Source organism: Eretmochelys imbricata, chromosome 8, assembly GCF_965152235.1.
Source record: "Eretmochelys imbricata isolate rEreImb1 chromosome 8, rEreImb1.hap1, whole genome shotgun sequence".
NCBI lineage: Eukaryota > Metazoa > Chordata > Testudines > Cheloniidae > Eretmochelys > Eretmochelys imbricata.
In genome coordinates this window covers 74,444,937-74,464,332 of record NC_135579.1, presented here as the reverse complement: position 1 = coordinate 74,464,332, position 19,396 = coordinate 74,444,937, and the positions used below count along the sequence as shown (strand labels likewise).

At 41.9% G+C, this 19,396-nt stretch overlaps 1 protein-coding gene across 1 annotated transcript in view; it reads right to left on the bottom strand.

Annotated features, from left to right (window-relative positions):
- BCAR3 (BCAR3 adaptor protein, NSP family member) overlaps nt 1-19,396 on the bottom strand; it is a 91,379-nt gene that overhangs the window by 57,791 nt on the left and 14,192 nt on the right. The window contains exon 3 of the mRNA XM_077824225.1: nt 3,917-3,956. Within this exon, the coding sequence (XP_077680351.1) occupies nt 3,917-3,956 (40 nt within the window). The remainder of the gene's footprint in view (nt 1-3,916; nt 3,957-19,396) is intronic.

The window sequence follows — 19,396 nt, the reverse complement described above, 5'->3', positions numbered from 1 at the left end:
GCCACTTCCTTCTATAACAGGCTTGTGTCAAAGATTATCAAATAAGAAGAGGTGAGGTAACTAATGGAAAATCTTGAGTGTGCTTCAACTCCCTGAGCTCAAGCAAAGCAAACTAAGACTTTGTGCCTCTTGTCAAATACACTTGTTAAGTGCAAACTGCAGTTATGGGTAGGAGCACAGCTGGATGCTACAGGAACCTCTGCACTGAACTTTGGGACTTTACAGGGACTTTACTGTTCTTCAGTTTACAAATACTACTTTCCACCTATAGCATCTTTTATCCAAGGAGCTGGGAGAGCTTTACAAACATTAATATATTAATCCTCACAAGGTGAGGTTCAGCAGGTTATAAATAAGCACAACGAAAGAAATTGAGAAGACACACAAAATTAAAGAAGCAAAAACCAAAAAGATCTTTTAATATAGTTTTTAAACTGTTAAAAAACATTTTTAAAGAAAATTGATGACTAGTAGCTATTGAGATGTTCCCTTCTTTGTGCAGCAAGATCAAGAGTGAGGTCAACACAATTCTGGAAATAATTTTTATCATCTACAATTGCACAAATTACAAGATATTGTTTTGTGTAGGTCCTACACAAATTGCAATTATTTCTTATTCCTATATGTATGTTTTAACTAGCTATTTAGAATCCACAGGATTTTTCCCATCAGGGAATTTTTATTCTAAGGCAGGTCAAATGCTAGGCTTAAACTACTTGACAATTAATTAAAATGAGGGAGCAGGAGAGGGAAGTGGAAGAGATGGGGTTACAATGCCCTCCTCCTGTCTTACAAACTTGTTCTGCCATGCTACCCTCCCCAGCTCCAAAATCTTAATGATTAACAAACATCTCAACTACTGACAAAAGTATGGGACCTACTCCTGTTGGAAAGGTTACAAGCATCAGAATTAGCACTTAGTCTATTATCTTTTCACAGCATCACTTCCTGCTACCAAGCACACTCGTGAATGACCAACACAGAACCTTGTCTTCCTCCCTGCCATATTCATAGACTCTAAGGCCAGAGGAAACCACTGTGATTGCATAGTTTCACCCACATATAACACAGGCCATAGAACTCCCGCAAAATAATTCCTGAACTATACCACCTGTTTTTAAAAAATCCAATCTTGATTTTAAAATTTCCAGTGATGGAGAATCCATCACAATCTTTGGTAAATTGTTCCAAAGATTAACTACTATCTGAAAACTTAAGCCTCTTTTCCGGTCTGAATTTGTCTAATTTCAAAGTCTAGTCATTGGATCTTCTCTGCTAGACTGGAGCCCATTATCAAATATTTGTTCCTTATATAGGTACTTACAGACTGTAATCAAGTCGCCCCTTAACCTTCTCTTAGGTAAGCTAAATAGAGTCAGCTCCTTGAGTCTATCACTGTTAGGCATTAGGAACCTTACCCAATTTAGCCACATCCTTCTTGAATTGTAGATACCAGGACCGGACATAGTATTCCAGCAGTGGTTATACCAGTGCCAAACACAGAGCCAATATAACCTTTCTGAGATTCCCATTTATGCATCCCAGGATCACATTAGCCTTTTTGGCCACAGAGTTGCACTGTGAACTCATGTTCAGCTAATTATCCACCATGATCCCCAAGTCTTTTTCAGAGGCACTGTTGCCTAGGATAGAGTCCCCATTGTGTAAGAATGGCCTACATTCTTTATTCCTAGATGTGTAACTTTAATACATACGTATTAAAATGCAAATTACTTGTACCCGGCTTACCACGTGATTCAAATCACTCCATTATTTACCCCTCCCCCAATTTTTGGTGTCATCTGAAAATGTATCAGTGATGATTTAGTCTTCTTCCATGCCATTAATAAGAATGTTAAATAGTGCAGGTCCAAGAACCAATCCATTCATGACCCACTAGAAACAACGCCTGCTATATGATGATTCCCCGTGATGCTGCCAGGTATGACCCTGAGCAAATCAGCAGTGACTACAGGGCTCTGGGAGCCAGGTGTCTAAATACCTTTGAGGAGCTGAGCCTAAGGGATCAGTGGTGTAAGATGCCAATTCAGTGGAAATTGAGGATGCCAGCACTTTCAGGAAGCATTCACATCAAGAAGAATCCCCCCTCGTGTTTCCTTGGATGTTCCTATATTGCTTGCCCAGGATTGAGTTTAGAATGAGCATTAATGTATGCTCCAGAATGTAAATGATTAAAAGATTTAAAGTGACTCCAGAACTTCATTGTTGCCTGACGGTCAGATAAAACATACTATGCTGTCTTGTCTCAAATCACTTTAGACATACTGCAAACACCAGGAGTCAGACTCTCAGACTGTAGGGACAATACTTGTAAAGGTATACACAAAAATATTGGCCGATTAGTTCAAATCATAGAATCATACGACTGGAAGGAACCTTAACAGGTCTTCTAGTCCAGTATCCTGCACTCAGGGCCGGCTCTAGGTTTTTTGCCGCCCCAAGCAAAAAAAATTTTGGCCACCCCCCGCTTTTTTCCCGTGCCCCCCCAGCCCAGTCCCAACTCTACCTCTTCCCCAGCCCCATTCCAACCCCGCCTCCTCCCCTGGGCACGCCACATTTCCCCTCCTATCCCACCCTCCCAGGCTTGCAGGGCGAAACAGCTGGCGAGCCTGGGAGGGAGCGGGGAGAAGCGGAGCAGCGTCGCACTCAGGGGAGCAGGCAGAGGCAGAGCGGAGGCAGAGGCGAGCTGGGGCACGGGGGTGCGGGGAGCTGCTGGTGGGTGCAAAGCACCCACCAATTTTTCCCCGTGGGTGCTCCAGTCCCAGAGCACCCATGGATGCTGCCCCTGGAAATGTGCAGCCCAAAGCACGTGCTTGGTTTGCTGGTGCCTAGAGCCAGCCCTGCCTGCACTCAAGGCAGGACTAAGTATTATCTCGACCATTCCTGACAGGTGTTTGCCTAACCTGCTCTTAAAAATCTCCAATGACAGAGATTCCACAACCTCCCTAGGCAATTTATTCCAGTGTTTAACAGGAAGTTTTTCCTAATGTCCAACCTAAATTGCCCTTGTTTCAATTTAAGCCCATTGCTTCTTGTTCTATCCTCAGAGATTAACGAGAACGTTTTTCTCCCTCCTCCTTGTTAACAACCTTTTATGTACTTGAAAACTGTTATCATGTCTCCTCTCATCTTCTCTTCTCCAAATTAAACAAACCCAGTTTTTTCAATCTTCCCTCACAGGTCATGTTTTCTAGACCTTTAATCATTTTTGTTGCTCTTCTCTGGACTTTCTCCAATTTGTCCACATCTTTCCTGAAATGTGTCACCCAGAAGTGGACACAATACTTCAGTAGAGGCCTAATCAGCACTGAGTATAATTAGTGTTAGTGTTTAACCTAGCAGCCTTGCCTTAACTAGTGTGGACCAAATCCAGACCTGGCTCTGGCTTTTTAGACCAGAGATGAATTTGTAGCTGTATTTGTAAAGAGGAAAGTGCCAAATCTATAAGGCCTCAATTTCAGATTGGCCGGGGCGGAGGGTAATCTTTTTGAGATATGACCTATTTCTTTCTTCTACTTCCCCAAAGGCCCTACCTCACAGTGAGAAATGTGGGATCATTTAACCAATTTAATTCAAACATTAAAAAAAAAAAAAAAAAAAAATTAAAGCCGTTACTAAATAGAGAATATTCATGATGTAACAGAGGTCTCTGAATATCAGAATATATTCTCCCAAAAAAGAAACAGTCCTTGGTGGCCAAGTACTCTATTTTCTAAGTGTTTGCTTCACACAATATAATTAATTCTTTTTTCCCCTAATCTGAAAAATTTGATTGCAGTACTATTCGATTGCATTCGATCAGAAACGGAAAATAGATTAATAATTGGCTATCGCTGATTACGTACACTATAAAATATTTGGGAAAGGATTTTGATGTTTGGAAGTGATACAGTACCTTCACATATTCCATAGCTGGATCCAGGATATTCTGACCTCTACAAAGGAAAAACACAGTAGTGAATCAAATGTTTTCTTATGCCAAAGAGATGCTTTCAAGAGCAAAAAGTTAAAATAGTTATTGTTAAACTCTAACCTAGACAAATCAACATTTTGTTGCTCTAATGCCTCATGCTCTCTATACTTTAACAAATATATGCAGCCTTGTTTCCCTCCTGAATGTCATTACTGAACTCTATTAATTCATTTGAAAACTCATTACACAGTTTTGAACAAAGAAAATCTAGAGAACAGCATCTCAACAGATGGCTAAAAATAGCTATACGGCTAGCCTTTGTAATCCAAATGCTCTCTAAAATTCTTGAATATTATGCAAGTGAAGGGCGTTTATCTGCTTTAGAATGAGGAAGACCGCTTTCTTCACTGAAAGAACTGAAAGCAAATCTTTTGTCTGAATGCTTAAATGCCTTGGAAGACATTTTTCCCCCAAACTTGAGCTAACCCACTGAAGGATTTCCATTTGTTAAATTTACTTGTGACCATATTAAAGTAATGAATATAAATCATTCTAATTGATGTTAGCCCTAAAAGTTGTCTAGAAAAGACAGGGATAATGTAAGAAAATGAAAGTACAGCATCTTTCAGTTTCACTAGAGATAAAGCTCTGGTGCGCAGAAGGGTGTGGGAGTTAAACTTATATTTATAATTGAAGAAACTTACGTGGTTCTTGCAAGCTCTGTTACAACCATAACTAAGCCACAATATAGTCACTGTTGTATTACTTGCCGTAGAAATAGAATGTTAAATCAATAGAGCTCTATTTCTTTTTTAAAAAAGAGTCTCCTTGCTATTTTCCCATCTGCACAAATGGCAAATATTCCCAAAGGTGTAGAAACCTAGGAGGACAGTCCACTCATCACAATTACAACTTTTTCTACAAAATGCAATTAATAAAAAACCCAAGTATTTACAAGATTTTTATAAGAGGACAGGCTTACAAAACCTACAAGTTGTGCTTGGATTATTTCTATAGAACTTAAAGGCACATATAATACCACAGTGTTCCCTTTAAAAAAACCCTTACAACACACACACACACACACAAAACCAGACACACCTGTAAGGGAATATGAGTTTGGTGTGAAAACCATGAAAAGGTCAATTTGTATAAGGCTATTGACAGGACTTAAATTCTCATGTATTTCCTGGAACCCCCTATGTTCCCCCCGTCCCCCATTCGAGGCTCAGGGCTTCAGCCCCATAGGTTTAAAAATATTTACTGAAGCTCTGCTCTGGACAGCTCTGGCTGAATTTAAGCCCTGGCTATTGATCATATTACATCTGGAAACAGCATCTTGCACAGCAGGGGGTTGTTATGATATAATGCTTTTAATGTAATATGCAACTTCAAAATGTGTAGGAGTTGAGTTTCTCTGGAATCAGTCTGACCCGGAATTCTCTGTCTCCAATTTCTCAGTGTTGTCTGAATGTAGCTTTAAATAAACTCAATAAACTAAGCTATTATATATCTAATTTTGGGTCTGGGCTCTTAACTTTTAATCCAAAACATAACAATTAGGGAAATAAAACACCACCACCACTCCCCAAAGACATTTCTACAATGAGGAAAATTTAGCTGCCAGGCTGGTATCAGCAGCTGCTATTGTTTGCTATCCAGTCATTCACAAAGGCCCAAATCCTATTCCCAGAGAAATTAATGTGTTTTGCTGGCGAGTTCAGTGGGAATAGGATTTGGCCCAGTGTAAAAAGCTGCTTTTTAAAAGTGACTTGCAAAGAAAATCATATAGGTTTGTGTGCTTATTTCTCTTTTATGATGCACAAATAAGGCCTGAAAGATTAATTATTTATTTGCCTGGCCTTCTATTTGATTTTTATATTAGAAATTAGGAATGGAATTTTCAAAACACACTAACTAGTGGCCCAACTCTACTTCTATTAAATGCTGAATGCTTCTGAAAATCCTTGTCCACCCTATTTTTCCTGGACAACTGAAGAACTACCAATGTCATGATACCCAAAATACCAAGAGAGTGAAACATGAGCATTAAAATTAACAACTGATTTATTTGATAGCTTCTGAAATAGTAATGAATACACTTCATCCTCTACTATGCTTAGTTATACTGTGTTCAATACTAGCTCGGCTATACCCATTGTGAGGAATGGATGATTTTCCTAGTGTAAAAAGAAAAGGAGTACTTGTGGCACCTTAGAGACTAACCAATTTATTTGAGCATGAGCTTTCGTGAGCTACAGCTCACTTCATCAAGTGAGCTGTAGCTCACGAAAGCTCATGCTCAAATAAATTGGTTAGTCTCTAAGGTGCCACAAGTACTCCTTTTCTTTTTGCGAAGACAGACTAACACGGCTGTTACTCTGAAATCTGTTTCCTAGTGTAGATAAGACTATAGAGTTTTCTAGACTAGACAGTGCCTAGACATTTAATGACGCCCCCCCCCCAAAAAAAAAAACCCTAAGAAAAAGCAAACCCATCCAGATCTTTATCCATCATAAAGAAACAAGAATTCACCCACATTTTTCCCCTGTACAGCCTTATGAGATAGAGTGGGAGGGATTATTTCCTCTGCTTAAAAGATGGAGGAGATGACACACGGACAGGTTTAGCATTTTTCCCAAAGTAACACACCAAACTGGTGGCAGACCCATGAGTAGAGCCCAGGATCTGCTGAATCCCAGACCTGTGTTAGCCACATGTTCTCTCTGGGCTGTATGCACAAAACCATCAATAACACCCAAGACCACCATATGTAAGTATGAAAAAACGCACACACATTCTGATTTTATATTAAGCAGTTCGGGTTACCAGCAGGAAAGGGGTATTTTGATATTTTCAAATGACTTTAGGTTGGATGACAGGTGCTGCAATCCCAGCCATCTCCAAATGAACTGCAGCTGACAATTTGTTTCAATACAATATAATATTAAGTTCTGTCTTTCATGAGATGTTATTAAATTTCAAATAAAGCTAATGTTTATCTTTTTATTTAGCTTGAGTTTAGAGAGCTCTTGATTGGTCTCTGTTTACTCACAGTATGTTTGCATTAGAGAGCAATGCTTGACTTGTGTAGTATGTAAATTGTGGGTCCACAAGTAAGTTTACATTTTACATTTGGCTTCTTAATGATCAGATAAAAGCCTTATTTCCATGTAAACAAAGGTACATTTGATGTAGGTGTTGCTTAATAGCACTTTAAGGGGAAAGCTATTAAGTACTTTAAAAGAAAAAATTGTAACAAAGCAGTTTGCAATTTAGAGATTTGGATTTAAACTATGAACTACCCAAGTTATACGTCTCCCCCTGCACCACAACCCCAGGGCAGACAAGCTTGTCTCTGTCACCAACAGAAGTTGGTCCAATAAAAGATATTACCTTACCCAGATACTAGTCTGAAGCAGATAGTAACACATTTTGGATCATCTGAACACCCTGCAGTGGAGTCAACACCCTTCCCGTCTTAACAGCAGATTCCTTACCAGTCAGTGGGAAATCATTTTGGAGTTGAAAAATCCTTTGTGGGGGGGAACGGGGGGGGAAGGAGCATTGTCGTGCTAGTATGCAGGGCCACTAATTGTGTCCTGCTTTGCAGGACTGCGATGATGCAATGTACAGGACATAGTGGATAGATTTATAGCAATAGGAGTCCCAAACTGTGGTGGAGCAATAGACAGCATGCATCTCTCTACTGATCACCAGGGATGCTTCACTGACATCAGTGTTGGCTGGCCAGAGAAAGTGCATGACTAAGGCTACAATTTTGTCATGGACATCTTTAGTAAAAGTCATGGACAGGTCACGGGCAATTAACAAAAATTCTCGGACACCATGACATGTCCCTGAGTTTTAGTAAAAATGTCCATGACAAAACAGGGAGGGAGGGTTCAGCACCTTGCCCTGCTGTGGGTGGGAGCTGCGGCCCCTGCCCTCTGGCTGGGAGGGACCCCCTCCTGTGGTGGCTGGAGAGCTGCTGGGGGATTCCCCCTCCGCTGTCCGCAGCATCGGGGGAGATGCCGGTGGTGGCAGAGGTACCCTGCAGCTCCTGGCCACCAGGGGAGGTGAAGGTACCCTGCAGCTCCCAGCAGCTGCAGGCTGAAGTCACAGAGGTCCGCGGAAGTCGTGGATTCCATGACCTCCATAGCCAAATCGTAGCCTGATGCATGACACTCGCATCTTTAAGAATACAGAGCTGTTCAGAAAACTACAAGCAGGGACATTATTTCCTGAATGGCAGATTACCATTAGTGATGTTGAAATGCCAGTAGTGATCCTGAGGGACCCAGCCTACCCCTTGATCCCCTGGTTCATGAATATGTACTCCAGCCACATCAACAGCAGCACCACAAAAAGATTCAACTACCGGCTCAGCGAGTGCAGAAGGACAGCTGAAGGTGTTTTTGTTAGACTGAGGGAATGATGGCATTGTTTATTCACAAGACTGGATCTCTGTGAGAAAAATATCCCAATGGTTATAGCTGCCTGCTGTGCCCTGCGTAACGTCTGTGATGCAAAGGGAGAAAAGTTGCTGCTGGATGGAGTGGATTGTCGGTCTGCTGAGTTTGAATAGCCAGACAAAGGTCTATTAGAAGATCTCAATATGGAGCTATACAGCTGAGGGAGGCCTTCAGAGAGCACTTTCATAGTGAGGCACAGTAACGCATTGTGGTGTACTGTGCTTTACCTGGCCCTCCTGTTTTGGGGCCTGCTAGGAACTGCACGCTGCTTGGCGTACATTTGTGAATATAACACTGTCAATGGCCCTATTAATTTTGTGGTGCTTGCTGTACACTTATGATTATTACACTGTGTTTATCACCAGTCCTATGAGTGGTGTCATGCTGTACAGTAACATGTAACTAGATGCTTTCTGTATCACTAAGCATTCTGCAACTGAATTATTTTCCAAATAATAAAATTTTATTCAGTAACAAAAGCAGTGGGGAAAAAATCTGTGCAGTGTAAAAGCAAATACATGCAAAACTTAATAAATTAATAGTACAGAACTTAACAACGGGAAAAAACATTCGTGTCCATTTTATCTACACATGTATCAATTGTGGTTCTCACAGATCAGCATATGCAAAGCTGTGGCTGTCCTTAATGTCCCCCAGTATGGAGGATAGGGACGTGGCCCCTGACACCACATAGAATGTTGAGTGGGGTGAAGGTGTAGGAAGATGCTGTAATGGGAGTTCTCCATGGACTGCAAAGGGAGGCGAGCCTGCGATTGTTGAATCTGTAGGTCCACAAGAGTCTGCCACATCTTTGTTTGCTGCTGTAGGACTCTCATTATGTCCTGGTACATCTTCCTCTCCTTTTCCTGCTGGGACTCCTGGGCCTTTCCCAGTCTGCTCTTCCCTTCTCAATGTAGCCTGAAATATTCATCCTCCAGGCATAGACGCTGACTTCTGCTGGCACCGGTGAGTGCTTGACCCACCTCTGCCCCAGACTCCGCCCCTGCCCCACCCCATTGCAATGCCTTCCCCAAATCCCAGCCCCACCCCCTCCCTGCCCCTCTTCCAACACCTTCCCCAAATCCCCGCCCCAGCCCCGCCTCCCCCCTGAGCGTGCAGCATTCCTGCTCCTTTCCCCTCCCTCCTGGAGCTTCTTATGCCATGAAACAGCTGTTTTGCATTGGCAAGCGCTGGGAGGTAGGTGGCGAAGCGGGGACGTGGCGCGCTCAGGGGACAAGGCTGGGGTGGAGGGGAGGCAGGCGGGTATGGGAGGTTGGCTGTCGGTGGGTGCAGGGCACCCACCAATTTTTCCCTGGAGCACCCACGGAGTCGGCACCTATGCCTCCAGGCCCTCTGCTCACGGTCTGGCACAGCACTGGGTTTGCAGGATCTCACTGAACATGTCATCCTGAGTCCTTTTCTTTCTCCTCCTCATCTGGCTCAGGTGTTCATAAGTGTGGAGGGGGAATGCTGCATTTGCAGCAGCTGCAAATAGAACACACCGAGGTACCATTGTCAGTACAGTCACAATGGAAAGTGAAAGCTGAGGTTCAGGACTCCCTTCCTTTGCTCTCCAAAGTTTTAAACAAGACATGCTTTTTGACATGTCTGCTTCAAAGTGTTTGTTTGTGCACAGCATCACTCACAGCACTGCACTAGCCATTGTGAGTATGGTGTTCCAGGCATGAAGGAAGTGAGGAGGAATTGCTTGGTTGGATGAAACCATGAGTATAGGGCAATGGAACCGAACATAGTCACTGTTTCCCACAGGCAGTGGGGATTTTAGCTGATATCTCAGAGTAAAATAGCACAGTCGCTGTTAACATCCCAAAGCTGCCAAAGCCTATATGCTGCTAGCCTGTTAACTTTGGCAGGCTCCATTGCAGTAATCACAGAGTAGTGTGGGAAAGTGTCCTACTGTGGAGAAAGAAATAAGGCTGCCATCCCTAGAAGCCTTTGGAAGAGGATTGCAGAGTACCTCCATGAACGTTATATCGAGATCTCTCAGGAGGATTCAAGGGACATCCCTGTGTACATAAACAAGCTGCTCCGCACGTCCCCTTGAATCTATCTCTACAGAGGAATGAAAAGCAGAGGATAACTCTACCTCTCTTTGTAGTACCTCTACCTCGTCTAGTCTGAGTAAATTAATGAAAAATCACTAGCTAACTCCTACTAAGTTGGGGATGCCAGCAGAACATCATTGTAATGGGAAATTCATTTATACACTTACCTGAGGTTTTTTTCCCCTGCATCGGGCTCACCCGTGCTCAACTGGTGGGACTGACTGGACTGTGGTTGAGTCTCAAACAAGTCTTGGCTCATGGCATAGCTGGACCCCTCCCAGTTGCATTTCCCACATCCTTTTCCTCTTCCTGCTCCTCACTGTTCATAGCAGACGTCTGGGTCTCAGCCTCCTCTGGTGGCACACGGGGTGGCGGTGGGGTCTCCACCAAGTATGATATCATACGCCACCAAGGATGATATGCGGTTCTTTGTAAAAGTATCAGGTCTGTGGCTCGGCACTGGATTAACTGTTGGCCTCCCTGGTCTTCTGTTATGCCTGCCACACATTCTTCTCTTTCATGTGGCACTGCTGTTCATCCCTTTTCCTGCATCCCCATGCAATCTGCTCATTGATGTCCATTTCTACAGCTGCTCCACAGCTGTGAATGCACAGCCTCTTCTCTCCCCAGCCCCAGGAGATCCAATATCTCCTGTCTACTCCAGCTAGGCAATCAGGAAAAGGCATTTCAAAAATGTGCAGGGTTTTAAAGAGGGGGTAGTGTGGCACTTCGTCTCTGTGAGCATAGGTGTTGACTCCATGGCTGGAGCACCCATGGAAAAAAAATTAGTGGGTGCTTAGCCAGCTCCCCCATCTCTCCCAGCACCTCTTACCTGCTGGCAGCCCCGCCAATCAACTCTTCCCCCCTCCCGCCCAGTGCCTACTGCCCACTGCAAGCAGCTGTTTTGCAGCATGCAGGAGGCTCTGGGAGGGAGGAGGAGGAGTGGGGATGGGGCACACCCAGGGGAGGGGTCAGAACTGGGCAGGAAGAAGCAGGGCCGGGGTGGGAAGAGGTGGGGCCTGGGGCAGAGCAGGGGGAAGCTGGCACTTATGTCTGCAACCCCTGAGCAGTGGAGTTCTCAACTGTGACCAGAGTGGTCAGTATTGGGCATCGTGGGACAGCAGCTGGAGGACGGTTAGCGTTGACATAGGTCATGCAGTGTCTACATTCACACTATGTTGAGCTCAGTATGTCAACCATTTGAGGAGGTAACGTTACTTCATGGCACTAACAGTGCGCTTTTATTGTTGGAGACAAATTTAAGTGTAGACACATGTACAACTAGGTCAACGCAAGCTGGCTTACATCAACCTAACTTTGTAGTGTAGACCAGGCCTTAGTATGGGGCTTTAGTAAAGGCAGGAATAAGTGTTGCCCTAATGCCCCTCTTTTAAATGCCACTGCCGAAAGCAATTCATGCCGGGGAGAGAAGACGCTCCCTCATTCTACCCCATGGTATTTATGCCAATTTTCAGACTGAGATATTTGGTACAGATATTGTTTTATATGGTCTCAAAACTGTTTGTGCGTTATTAGTGAAGAATCAAGAAAGGAACTAAAAAAATGGCAATAAGCAGGAAATTTGGGGGCTGCTCTAACTTGTGCTTTGCTGCCATGTCCCTTTATGGGCTGTATTGCTGCAGCCCAGAATTGGAGCCAGAGTCTCAAGTATTTGAAAACACGGAACCTAATAGCTGAACTACTCCACCAAAGAAATTCAGGATCTTTGTCTCCTGAGCTAATATATTTAATTCTAGCGTATTTATCCTTAACGAGAGAGGATTTTCTGTTCCCACTATCTTGTGGGATTGTAGATTTAACTTGTTACAGCCTGAATATGTCTAAGGCCCTGTCTTCACTAGCAGGGGTTGCCGGATAGCTACACTGGGCATCTTTAACTCCACTCATGGATTCATTTTTTCATATGGTTCTGTTTGTACATTGTTCATATATAAATAGTTATTGAAAAAAGTATAAAGTTATTAAAAATATGTATATTTCATTTAGTAGACACTCTTATTTTAATGCCAGAGATAAAACACCTGCTCCAGCAGTTAGTGTTAACATTAAAGGCACTTGCACGTATAAATCCCCTTTGTGCTGAGATGAGAGAATATCCCTTAGGGGTTATTGGTAAATTAATTAACCAAAAAGGTTAACAGTTCAGGCCATGGTAAAATCTCCTCTCAAAGCACAGGAATTCACCCTTACAACCTCCATTTTCACTGCTAATATTTGCATGGCCAGATTGAGAAAACAGCCCTAAAGGACAATTCACTGGCAGCTGCTTCTGTTTAGACTCATCTTATTAATGTATTAACCTCTGTGGAGGGGGATGAGGATTGACATGTCCCTCAGTGTAATTGCCAAAGTGTTATTAAACTCTACCTCCACAATATACAAAAACTTGGTTTTAAACCTCATACATGAGAAACCTACCAGAAGCTAGAGAAAGTTACCCCCCCACCCTTTAATTTATAACAATATAGTATCAGGACAAAAATATTTGTAAAGAACAAATAATCTAATCCAGCATTTCTCAAATGTGGCCACCAGGGGCTTTTCTTACAGCCACAGCCTCCTGGGTCTAATGGGGGGAAGGGGAGGACAAAGTAGAGGTCCCTCCCGCTCCCTGTTGCTCCTGATGTACTTCCTTGGTGTTGGTTGCTGGGGTCGCCAACAGGGGTTAGGCCAACGTCTGGGGCACCACACTGCGGGAGCTGGCAGCCGGTGAATTCCCCACCTTCCTGGTGTAGTGGGGCTCAGGCTCCGGGCTCCAGGCCTGGGCTCTGGCTGCATGGCGGCAGGCCCCAGCCTCTAGCTGCTGGGCTTCAGGCTCTACTCCCCAGCTGCCTCCCCTGTCCTTCCATCCAGGGCTTAATTTGTCCCCAGGCTTGGCAGGGCTGAGTAAGACTGCTGTGAAAAAGTGATACTTGTATGTTGATTAATATCACTTTTCACAGCAGACTAACTAGCTAGCAATAAATAAATTACAATGATTTGGATGTGTCTATGTGCATATTTATTTGTTTTTCCTAAAGCTAATTAAGTACTTCAGGAAAAAGTGTGAGAGCAGCCACCAGCAAAAGTTGGTGGCCGCACTCTGAGGCCACCAAAAAATTTGTCCTGAAAACCTTAATCTATGTTAACAATAATGATTTAAAATAGTTTGGCAGAAAAAAATATTTAAAAATCTAGTTTACTTTTCTCTGTGCATTTTACATTTATCTCAGCTTGGACACAGACAAACTAGACACTTCTATGTTAGTTTATAGTCCGATCTGCTCTCAGTGACCAGGCACACAGCTGTAATGTCTGAGCTGCAGGCCCTGCAAGTTAAAGTATATTTATTGGGAGAGCAAAGTTTGGATCTACACTCAACTTGATGACATTTGTCTGTAATGCAATAACTTTTGAATACATCTGATTAATTCTAAAATTTCAGGGAATGATCAACACATCCCTGGGCAGAAGAACCCTATTTATTTTGGTGGCAATCAGAAAAAACAGATGGGGGGAAATGTGGGGCATGCAGAGCCCCTTGCATCTGGTTAGCAGAGCCAAGCGCTTCAACCACCTCTGTGATTTTCTATAGATCAAAGAACTGGTTGATGGCAGCCATTAACACATTCCAGCACAACAATGCCTTCCAATACAGTTGAGAAATGTTAACACAGTAAGTAACTTATCTCCCACACAGCAAGAGAAGAAATAAGAATGGGGGACAATGATATAGGGGGAAGGAGGACATGGAAGACACACAAAGCCCCTGGGCAAGTTGGGAGGGGTGTTGGGGTGACTGCAGGAAGTCTGTGAAATAGAGGGGGTGATACACAGAGAGTGCAAGCGTGTATGTGTGAGAGAGAGGGGTGTGTGTGTGGGGGGGGGGGGGGGAAGAACAGAAAAATGCAATGTTTGTAATAAATCAGCCTACAGAAGCAACAGTGTCTCTCTCACACACACAAGTGATATACTAACTTTTGTGGCTGTATGCCAACATAACTTGCAGCAACCAAAGTTTGTTGCATAGACATGCCCCGACCCCTAGAATTTAAAACAAAAAACACCCTATTTCCAATCAGTGGTGTGTTTTTGTTTGTTTGTTTTTTGTTTTTAAAAGGAAAATATTTCTACTTGTCTGATGTTTTGTAACATTTGGGCCTATACTGACTTGACAATTAACATTAAGGCCCCAGTCTTAATCTTAATGGGCTCCACAGGAAGGTCCTTGTGTCCACGCAGAGACCCACTAAAGTCAGTCTATGCACAAAAAGTTGCAGTATCAGGGCATAAGGTTAAACTGCTGATTATTATGTGTGTAAAATGTAACCTATAGTTCCATACCTAGAAAGTGCAGTGTGTTGTGATATAGGAGGCTTTAACTGACTTTCTAGTTACACTTTATATAATTAAATAAGCATTGACATTTCAAGGGGAAAGAAACTGCTCCACCTGCTATGTGGGCAGCGCTAAGGCACAGAAAAAGACTAGTGTCCCGCTGTAAAATAATACAGTGGCATCAATGGGATATTATTTGAAAACAGATTCACAGGAATGTTTAGTGTTTGTTTGAAATAATTCTGTCATGTTTTTCCTTTTTTAATAAATGTTTCTAAAAAAGGGAGAGGAAAAAAAAACCATTGAAAGTGTTGCGAGAAAAGAGAGTACTTCTCTTCTGTACAATCTCCTTTCAGTCTATTTCTCCAGAGGTGACTGAAATTTGCTATCTGATCCCAGATATGTCTCATCACAAAATAAATGGATGAGTGTTTAGAGAAACAGGAAAACACTTCCTAGCTTTTATTAAAGAGCATATAGGTTCACATCTGCTATATCCAACAAACAGATACAGTCTAGGGCAATAAAGCATGCCCTACCAGCCTATTCCTATTTAAAGGAAATTGTCAACTCATCATCTCATAAATTGGGGGGGGGAGGGGGGAGAGATTAACTAAAAAGTAGATGTCGTTTCAGGTATTACACTGGTTTATAGTTTTGCAAATACATTTTCCTGTTTTGAAAAAGGAATTAAATGGGAAACAGACGAAGACCTTGATCCTGCAAACATGCAAGTACTCCCACTGAGTTCAATGGGCACGGCAAACATCACTATAAATTAATGTTTTATTCACTTCTCTCCATAAAATAGGAGAAACAAGACATATGTGAAAGTGTAAGTTTTAATGGAGATAGACAATACTCCACAATTTTAGCTTAATTTTAAATTGTACTTTGATTTTCAAAATACACCTATCCATATACTTGAGGTGCTCATACAGTAAAGGCAATTAAAACATTACAAAATAAAGCATTACGCAACCAGCCCATCAGGACTATTTATAATCAGGATTATCAATGGGATCCCTCCCAAACACCTAACCCTGCTCCTTCTAAAAGCCTGTAAGAACAGCTGGTCATGAAGGTCAACAGGCCTGTGCTCTGTTGAGCTAAGGGAGAAGCGAATCCCAGAGTGTCCCCTAAAACCACCCTGTGCCTCCAGTTCCCTTGCATTTAAACCAGGGGGCTGTTAGCTCAAGTGGATCTCAGCTGCTCTGATATCACGACAAGGACAGAGGAGATTTTCAGATACTCAGGACCCAAACTATATAAGGTTTTATTAATCAAAATCAACGCCTTGATTGATTGCTCCCAGAAATGTTCTTCCTTCATATGTTCTAAGGCCTCGCTCTTACAAAGTATTACCCGAGTGCTTCATCTTAGGCACTTCATTGTAACTGAGTCTCCTGGGGTAGTCAGTGGAGCCACTCAACATTATTGTATCTTTATTATGCTTAACCTTACACATTGTAAAAGTTTCATTATTTTAAGAGACTTTTATAAAGTGCATAAACCCCACCTAAAACATAGGGGATGAGAGGGCCAATAATGACAAAATGCACAGTAGTTTATTTGATCATTAAGAACATATCTGCTCTAGAACAGCAGCCTGTGATAGCAATGGACAGTTCAATGCTAGATTATAGCACTTAATCTGAAACCACAGGAAAAAAGCTTGCTGAAAAAGATGGCTTGAGTGGTTATCAGAAGGCCAAAAGATTGAAATTTGGCTAAATATAAACAAGTTGGATACACTAAGAAATTCAAATCTTTGTGACAGGAAAAGTCTCAACACCAAATTCAGCATCAGAAAGAGGTGTCTATATTTATAGTTTCTAATGGCTAGTTTTCAAATAAAATAATAAAATAAAAGTGGTTATATTTAATATCACCATGAATGTAAGGCCCCGTCCACATTACAGCTGCACCCACGACCACTCCTGTTAAAAACACAAATCAGTCTTATAGCACAGACAGTTAAAAATGCATATTCAAATGGTGTCCCTGGAACCATGCCAAAGCCTTGGATACCAATCAACTCCCAATCAAGGCTTTGGCATTGTTCGGGAAAACAAAGAGGAAGTACGTGGTAACTCAGTCAACAGACAAAAGCGGAATAGTCTGGTCTCTTGACATAGTGGTAGTTTCAACACAGACAGGGCCTTTAAGAATCGAACCACGGCCAGAAGGAAAGAAGTGAATATTACAGGTTCTACTGTTACAATTCCACGTTCTCAAAAACAATGAACAGAGTCTAGTGAAAACCTGACCTTTACATGTGAACATTCTAGTTGTGTACAGCCAGCACAGGCTAAACTAGTCACCCCATAAAAATTAAAGGAAAAGATAAGGTCAGAAACAGAATCCTTCAGCAACTGCAGTACAACAAAACATTAAGGACATCTTATATAGTTTACAGAAGCAGGCAAGTGTTTGGAATCCAAACCATTTCCAGTACTACAGTCCAACTTATTTACCAGACTGACCCAGATTTTAAAAATGTCATTGTGGCCAAGGAAGGGAATTTGAATTGAAAACTGACTTTGCAACTCTAAATGCAGAAGAAATGGCTATTGAAATGAGCCCAGCCAGTAAAAGCATATAATTGGAAATATTCCCTGTAAATTAATTTTCACTTTGTAGATTTTTTTAATTCACACAAATTAATGCACAGTTTTTCTTACTAGCAGCTGCTAAGTGTCAGCACTTCCTAGGAGAGGCCAGTCTGGAGCATGAAAACAATGTAATGCAAATATGTGACCAACCTCTTATGTGCTAAAATACTACAAGGCATTCAGACAAAATGGTTCCATTATACTTATGTATGTTCTTAGGATTGGGGGAAAGCAGCTCTTCTGTCATGCCACCAAATGCTAAGCACCACAAGACACACTTGTCATTCATCCTTGGTAAAGGAAGTCTGGTAGGAATTCTGCCCACGTAAAACAACTCACAGAGACATTAATGTGCATATGTATTAACAGGCCATGGTCAGAAAAGTTACTTCTTCATGCTAAATCTTGCCTGGTTTAGAGTTTGTTACAATCTTAACATTTGGCCTAGGTTCCTTGAAAGGATCATGAAGCTTCTATAAAATCTGGGTCCAATTTCAGGCCCCTAGACCAGTTATATAGTTTTGATTTGAAACTATATGAAATTCTGTATGATAGTTTTGCTATGAAACCCATCAGTTTCAAATTAAGTTCATGCTGAATTTCTCTCTTGATCTCAGAAATACCTAAGTGCCCTATCACTTTATCTGAGTGCCAAACATTTTGGGGTTTGTTCAATCTGAAACAAACCAAACCTCAGGGAATCGGCTCCCAGCACAGATTGAAGCAAAAGAAATGGTTGGCATAAACCCCTGTACAGGAACACTGCAGCAATTCACATAGCTCTAACAGGAAACTTTGATGGTGCATGAAGAAATCCATCAATTCTGGAAAAAATAATCCACGTACTTGTTTAGAACAAGATAGATGGAGCTGAAATGACATTTTCAGCACTCTATTTGGCTATTAAAAATGTAACTCATTACTAGTAATTGAAATTGAGCATCCATTTTTCTCATTATGTGATCAACTGAATAGAGAGACACTAGTTTTAAGTGCTTTTTTTAAGTGCTCTTATTTTCAAGGTACTGTAGTTATAAGAACATACAGAAAAAGTGAGTAGTACAGGTGTCACCATATACCTAGCAAGATGAAGGTGGCGGCGACGTATTCCATTTGTTGTGCCTTCTGAAATACCAGTGAGAGGATGGCTTCAGAACTGGAAAGTTGTTGTTCCTTTCTGACACTTTGCAAAATCAAGTTCTTATCTGTTATGCCTTCTTGGATGATCTTCAGAAATTCCTGTGCCTCTCCTGTGAAAGAACAGCTGAGAATGCACACATCATCTTAGCTCTTACATTGAAATCATATTTGTCTATAAGGGTCTGGCAGTTGTTATGGGGGTGCTACTGACAGGCTCATAAGGAAAGAAGATTTCAGTTGGCTATCTCCTCAGCTTAGGATCCAGGGCAATGAACTATGCACATGTCTTCCACAGTTGCCTTCACCACCAGCTTTGCACAGCGTGGGTGGTACCACTAACAGGCAACATTCTTATGCGCAATGATAATACTAATTTGCATTATTTTTAGATGTAACATATTTATGAAGGACATCTTGCTGTGATAAAGAGCAAGGGTGGAATTGCATGACCTCCAGCATTGGAAGACTAGCTTCCAACTTCACTGACCCAGTCAATGGGAATCATAATAATCAAAAACCAGGTGACCTCGGTTATTTTCCTTCCTTTGCTGGCCCAACAGTGCTGTTGGGGCATGGTATATGACTCATCTCTTTTCTCAGACTTTTGCTTGACTGGGGGTTTGGTTGGTTGCATTTGCGGTAAGCCTATTCTTTCAAAAGATTTTGTAGATTTTTTTTTTTTTTTATTAAAGTGTGACCATGTGGTTTGAGGTATTTAATAATTAGGCACATTTGATACATTAAAAAGTAAACATAAAAGCTCTGAAGGAATATGCTTTTTAGCATATGTATAAAGTCTACATTTGTGTAGATATTTGGTTTGGCAGA